We start from the raw sequence: 7,042 nt of genomic DNA, 5'->3' as shown, positions 1-7,042 counted from the left end.
GACCCCATGGGAGGGAGCTGAACCACTCAGATAGATAAGTAACAGAGGTGGGGTGTCTGGGCCTCTATATTCTCAGTGTGTTGAAGATGAGCAAAGATATTACAGACAGTTGGCCAGGGTACTTCCTGTGTCACACCAAAGGATTCTCTATTGAGAATGTCTAGACCACCAGCTCAGTCCACGTCAGACCCTCCTCATGCTCAGCCATTAGCTGCTTACTTCCTAGAATGGGACTCAGGCCTAAGTCCTTCCCTCAACTGCACTCAAAGTGAGATTGATTCAGGACAAGGAAACATTGATTTTCACACCAAGACACTGCCTCTTTACTCCCCAGGTACCCTGAAGGAGGCTGAGGATAATAAAGGGGGCTTCTATATCCCATTCTAATGACCAGTTGCCCTGGTCTCTGCACTGGGAGCAGAGGCTCTCAACATAAGGCTTATCATCTTAAGCCTAGTTCATGGAATTTTATATTTGTCAAAGCTGGATTCCTGGTTTTCGAAACACAGAATAGATTTGTTTTAAAAATTAGAATGCTGCGCCTACAATTCTAGGATTCTAGTAAAGAGGTGTTTGTTAGTGTTAGTGTTTGTTTCCCAGTCAAACCACAATCAAATCCAGGTAGGCCATTATTAAAAAGAACTTTGATGTAAGGATTGAGTTATCAGTTCTACAGAATTATCAATTCTACAGAATTATCAATGATAAAGATATAATCAACATTTCTCAATCAGTAGGAGTGATGGCCATTGTGGGGGACGATTCATCTGGAGTTATGAGAAGGGGGACATGATTCTCCCAATACTCTGCCCCAGGGGTCTCAGGGCCTAGAAGATTTCTCAGGTGTGACAGGATGTGGTCAGGAAGAAGCCAAGAGAGTTTTCAAGCTGGTGGTTTTGATTGTTTCTGCTTCCGCACCAGGAAGCTGAGGTCATAATTGATCAGGTAGCCATCATTGTAGACATAGAGCTTGTGATCCAAGGGGGAGTAATTGATGCCATGTAGCGTTTCCAGCATCTTATCCAGCGGGATGCTGAGACGGCGCTCCCGCCCAGTGGTGGTATCAAAAGCATAGAAGATCTCTTCTTGGCGGGTGCTCAGTGGGCGTAAGGCATAGAGCACTCCACAGGCCATGAAGGCTCCTGACATGGCTGGCTTGTACTGGCTGGTGCGCCAGGTTTTCTCCACTGCTAAGGTGCTGGTATTGAGACGACTCACAACCAAGTTTCCCTTGCTCTCCTCAGTGGCATAGAGCACCCACAGCCCCTTCTCATCACCAGCAAAATCTATGTCTTTCCAGGACACACCGGCATAGGAGAAGCGGTTGTTGTAGGTAGCACTGGGCAATGGGCGTCGTAGCACCAGGGTGTTGGAGGAGAGATTCACCTTGGCAATGTCACGTGTGCCATAGTAATTGAAGTACATGAAGTTCTCGTACACGGTATTACCGCTGCCATCACCGTAGCCCATTGTCCTCTCCACATAGTTCTTCATCAGTACCAGGTCATCATAGGACTTGTACAGCCGGTAGTAGTCAAAGTACCTAGGCCAAGCCCCACACCAGAATCATCAAGGCACACAGTGCTAATAAAAATGAGCAGGCTAGTGTTCTAATTAATAGCGGGAGCTTTGGAATCAAACAGAACTGATTTGTAATCTCTCTTCTTTTACTTACAATATACGGGGACAAAAAACAACTGTAAAAAAAATCAGTAACAGCAATAACATTGACATCAAACTCAACAATGCCTCATGGACACTGTGAGTGCATTATCTCATTTAATTATAGCAACAGCACCAGAACTTAGGTTGTATTCCCACAGACTAGGAGACTGGTTCTCAGAAAGAATAAGTAATTTGCTCAAAGTCACTCACTCAGCTCATAACTAAAATCTGTAAAAAGAATAACAAAAGAATCTATCTCATTGATATCAGGACTGACCTAAATAATGCTAATAAACCAATTAGTAGAATATTTCTCTCCAAGTAAGCAATCATCAAGGGATAGCTATTATTCTTTTCTTCTTTATGGAGACTCTTCTATACCTAGACTCCACGGCATTCCACCTGCCCCTGAGACATTGGTGTCCCAGAGTGGGACACAGTTCGGAGGTGGATTTGGGGAGACCTGTGCTCATGAGATCACTTTGGAAAGTTCTTTAAATTATCCCTGAATTCTGAGTGTTGTCACTGCTTGACCTTGGTAAGTACTGCCTTGCCCACAGAGATTTTGAGACGATTAAAAAAGCAAAGTCATGTTAATATGCTTCACCTGCTACAAAGCACCTGTAGGAATTGGGAGCAATGTTATTAGTAACACTATCTGAGACGATCTTCCACTGAGGCCCTTCAGTGATAGGTTCAAGCCATGTTCATCCTACCCTCCTGTAATCTCCTACTCAGTTAGATCTTTCTCATAGTCCTATATAGACTGACTTTAAACCCCCTGCCTGTGCGTTGCGCCTAGCTGCCTAGCCAGGCTGCCAGATTATTGAAGGGCTCATTCATCTACTCATGGATTCAGTTAGCAATCTTATCATCTAAAAAAACATCCACTAGCACCCATTATACTGGTCACACTTTTCTACGGAATCTCACATGATATTCTCATAATTTAACTATCCTCACTTTCCAAATGGCTAGAATGGGTCTGAGACATTAATGCATTTTCCAAGCTCACTCTAAGTACTGAGATTCAAACTCAGCTTTGTTTGAGTCCATGTCATAAGTATGGTCAAGTTCACCCTTTAAACTGTTCTCAGAAGAAGCTAGGATTTTGACGGCCAGGTGGAGAAGAGTTTGCTCTTGAAATAAGATCAGGCTATAGATAGAACCAGTTTGGATTATGATCGGATTGGAAATTTCGGACAGTGGGTTTGTGAAGGAGCTCAGGGCCATCTGAGTCCTCCTTAATCCAGAGAGGAGTTCTAGGAGGTGGCCTGTCAGGCCTAGGCTAAGTTTGTGCAGGGGCATACCTAAAATGGAGAGAGGAAGCTCTGCTGGGGCTACAAATAAACCCATTAGGGTAGGGTAGGGAACATTTGGAATAAACCTGGTTGCAAAAGAGAAACCATCCTGAACTCACCTGCCATTTTTACCCAGAGGAGCTACCCAGTAGAGGGAAGAGTCTAGATCGGGTGCTGAGTCTCGACCCCAGACACCTGCCATATGGGAGTAGCCTCTCCAATTGAGTTGTACCACAAGGGGTCGGCTGACTTTCTGGAGGCCTCCGTGGGCACAAGAACCTACAGAAGAGAGCAGGCAAGGTAGAAACTAGGAGTGAAGCACACAACCCACAGGGAGAGGACAATGAAAGTGTAATAGCCATGTGTGCATTTCAGCATGTGTCTGTCTGCCTGAGGGCATGCAGAGCTATATAAGCAGGTGTGACTTTGCACGAATAGAGGATAGTGCACATGTCTGATTATAGGTGTGTTTATATATATCTGTACATACTAGTATGCCTGTATGTGAGAGTGTACCTATCTCAGTCTGCAGCCCTTAGTGATGCAGCATGCAAGGAAGCAAAAGACCTTTGCTGCCCAACCCTCAGTACCCCATAACCAATCCCCTATTCCCAAATCTGGTCTTTGGGGAGATGAGATCTTAATAAATTCAGTCTGAGGCCTCACCAGGGGGCAGGGGTGGACCAGAGGCCTCTTGCCACTTCTCCCTCTCACAATCGCTGAGCCGGCCCTCAAGAACATCCACCTCCTGGCGGTAAGCACGGAGGCTGCGCTGGTCAGAGTCAGCCAGAAGCTTGAGTTTGAGGCTGGCATTAGCCACCTATGGAAACGAGATGCCAAGGATATGGGTCATGGACTGTTCCTATGAACGGAAGTGAGGCTCCCATATTGCCCAGCTCAGTGACTTTTTTCCCCAGAAATAAGTGATTTTGGAAATCATCAAATTTATGAGATTAAATAAGACAGGAGACTATGGAGGGGAGAGGGATTCTCCAATCTATCCCCATGTACCTGGCTCTGGAGTTGAGAGAGGAGGTCCTCAGTCTCACTACCTCCTTCCTTGGCCATAAGCTGGGTCACCAACTCCCGTGCTCCCTCTAGCTCCAGGCGCAGCAAGTTGTATGTTGGGGCCTCCTAGGAGGAAGCAAGAGCAATGGGATTCCTGGGCTTCAGGGCACGGTTCATTTCCAGGACCTGGTTATCCTGACCTTCAATGGTGTGAGCGTACTCACTGACCTGGGTGCGGGGGAATGGACAAACAGGGCCCCTAAACCTCAACACCTGTGGCTCTTTCTCCCATTTACATGCCCCCCAGTGCCACACAGCCAACAAAATACTCTCAGATCTGTCACTTTCATTTGTTCCATTAACAGCCATTGAGGTGAGCATTAGTGTTATCTCCATCTCACAGCTTAGGACATTCGTGTCCTTCTTTTCACTTTAGGAAAAATCACTATTTCCCCCATATGCCCAGTCTCTCTTCCCCTTTCCTGGTTACAGACACACTTTCAGGAGTGTCTTGGTGAGTAAATGAATGGACGGACTCCTAGCTTCCAGGCCCTCTACCATCAGCCTTCCCCAGGGCTCTACGAGTACCCATTCCGAAAAGCTACTGCCCACATCACAGGGTGGATGTCACATTTCCATTCACTCAGCCTTACTTACAGCGTTGATGGCAAACTCACCAGCCTGGCCCACAAGACTCTCCAGATATTGCCCCTATTTTAACTCAACTCCAACTCTTTTCCGTCTCCTTTGCACTGGCCATCCCACTTTCCTCTTCCTTTGCTAAAACCTCTTCCCATCTCCCACTGCACCTATACCCATGAATTGTCCTCTTAATGGAGGAAGCACATCCTACACAAGCCTCTCTGTACTGTGACTGCCACTGAGAATCCCAAGAACGACACCTAATTTTTCCTTCATACTCAGGATTCATCTCAAAGATGAGGGCTATGCTTCCTTTAGCAATTTCTCTACCACCCCGGCTCATCCTCATACTGGATCCAGGAGAGAATGTGCTCCTATAACTGCCAGCCCCAGCCCATAGCTCCAGTGCTTACCCTGGATAGCTCCTGATCATACTTGTCCATGAGCACCCGGGTTATACTCTGTAGCTGTTCCAGCTGATTCATGGGCATGAGGTTGTTGGGCAGGTGAACTACACAATGGCACAGGCCATCCTCATCCACAGAACCTGGCACCCTTTTCACCAGCTGCAAAGGCAAGGCCATGGGCACATTAAGTGTGATGAAACATGGGTCCTAATGTGCTGTTTAGGAACATGAAGCAGAAGAGCTGACCCTACTCTGGAGTGTCTGAGAAGAGCTCTCTTGGCACAGGAGGTTGTCTATGACTGACTCTCCTTCTGCCATGAGTTGGAGTGACCCTTCCCTTGACTTCCCAGAACATCGCACGGCCCCCTTCCAGCTCCTAGAGGCGGGGCCTTCCTCACCTACCTCATACGCTGGCTGGTTCTGGTCACAGTTCACAGAACTGGGAGTAGACTCTTCCTTGAGGCTCTGTGGAAAAGAGGAAAGCTGATCTGAAAAGAAGTCTTAAGGGACCAGTTTAGGGGATACAGTACCTCTACTCTGGAGATTGAGTAGATTCCCACAAGTTCATTTTGTTGTGAAGACAGCAGGAACAGAGTGTTCCAAATTGTCAAAGAAGGGAGATGAATATGAACAACACTGTGAGGCACTGGACTCTGGACTGATATTTAGCGCTCACAAGAACATGACAACATATGACTTGAATTCTTCATTTTAAGTTGAAAACTAGAGGTTCTGAGAGTTTAAAAATAAATAAATAAAACAGCTGGGGTTTCCTTACAGATTCTTCAAGAATCAAGATGTGTGGCTCCTGTCCTGTGAATCGTCCCACACTAGTTTTTCTGGCCATGGGAGTTAATTAGGTTATGTCTTCAGTCTGCAACTCCAGCCCAGTGGTTTAGCTTTTGGGGATGTTGAAGCAAAGGACACATGCCTACAACAGCCCAGGCTGGCCTGCCTCAGCTCCAGCATCCTTCACTAGGAAAAGGGTGGCAGATTTCTTCAGAAAGTGATGCCTCATAGAAGAGCAGGGTGGACAGCCCTGAAATCCTCCTCTCTCATCTTCATCCTTGTTTTCCCTCTCTCACCCTAAGCCTACCCAAGCCCAGCAACAATCAGAGCAGACTGGGCATCCTATCCCCCTTCCAGACATCCCTAGGTCTCTCCACTTTCACTCTCTCAGAACCTGGGACTTCTTGAAACAGGTCAGAGAGATGAGGGAAGCTAGGCCGAAGCCCACCTGTTTGAGATCCCTCCTCCCTCAGGCTGTACCTGAGGCTGTCCAGGAAGCACCAGGAGCAGCTGCAGTAAGGGTATCCAGAGGGCCAGGGCAGGCTGCATCTTGCTCCTACTACAGGAGGGGAGCAAGACCTTTGAGTTCCCCTAAGCTTTTATCTCTGGTCCCAGTGAATGGTCTCAGCAGGAGGGATATAGATTTCAACATCTGAAAGGACTGAGCATGTGAGAGGGGTTGGGAAGGGACAGGGTGGGGCGTGGGAAAAAGAGGACTGTGACATACTTGTGCTTCCAGAGATGGGGTAGAAGGGACTTTTTTACACAGACAGAGCCTCTCTCAGCTATGTGCCCTCCCCACACCTAGAAGTCTGTCCTCTTCACTGTTCTAAGCACTCTAAACATTTCCATCCCACACCACTATTCAAATGGATCTGCTAATTGGAGATCCATATGCCTACAGCCTCCACTGCCTGTCCTTCAAGAAAGCCCCTTCCCAATATCTTCTTGTCAAGTCTCTAGTCCTCTGGCCTCTCATCTGATGTATCCTAAGAAAAGAAAAAGTTGCTTCCTGAGTCAAAGCTCAGTGTTCCTAGTGCCGGCCACTCAAACTTGAGTAGGCCACTCACCTACTCTCCCAAAAAGCCTATTCCTTCCAATTTGTCTAGTATTTTGTCCTAGCTGCCCATGGCTTTGACATCCCTCCCCCCAGCTCTATTCATCATACTTCAAAGTACCTTGGTCATGAAAATTAATTCCTTCTTTGACCAGTGTAGACACTCATCCCCT

General features: G+C 47.0%; 1 protein-coding gene across 1 annotated transcript; it reads right to left on the bottom strand.

The window, feature by feature from the left end:
• Nucleotides 1–882: 882 nt before the first annotated feature.
• Nucleotides 883–6,361, bottom strand: LOC110576433 (olfactomedin-4-like). Its single transcript, XM_021685635.1, has 7 exons — nucleotides 6,293–6,361; nucleotides 5,426–5,488; nucleotides 5,030–5,182; nucleotides 3,978–4,100; nucleotides 3,633–3,786; nucleotides 3,086–3,245; nucleotides 883–1,543 (listed from the first exon to the last, which is right to left on the bottom strand). Exons 1-7 carry the CDS (start codon nucleotides 6,359–6,361, stop codon nucleotides 883–885), a joined length of 1,383 nt encoding a protein of 460 aa, XP_021541310.1.
• Nucleotides 6,362–7,042: the final 681 nt, after the last annotated feature.

Source organism: Neomonachus schauinslandi, chromosome 11 (assembly GCF_002201575.2).
Source record: "Neomonachus schauinslandi chromosome 11, ASM220157v2, whole genome shotgun sequence".
Classification (NCBI taxonomy): domain Eukaryota; kingdom Metazoa; phylum Chordata; class Mammalia; order Carnivora; family Phocidae; genus Neomonachus; species Neomonachus schauinslandi.
This window is presented reverse-complemented; position numbering and strand designations above follow the sequence as displayed.

Bases quoted from the DNA above. Each gene is read 5' to 3' on its own strand.
- LOC110576433 (XM_021685635.1), bottom strand. From the start codon at position 6,361: ATGCAGCCTGCCCTGGCCCTCTGGATACCCTTACTGCAGCTGCTCCTG. The intron at 5,489-6,292 runs GTACAGCCTGAG...TCTTTTCCACAG, and splicing joins TGCTTCCTGGACAGCCTCAG to AGCCTCAAGGAAGAGTCTAC. The intron at 3,787-3,977 runs GTACATGGGGAT...TCGTTTCCATAG, and splicing joins TCTCTCAACTCCAGAGCCAG to GTGGCTAATGCCAGCCTCAA.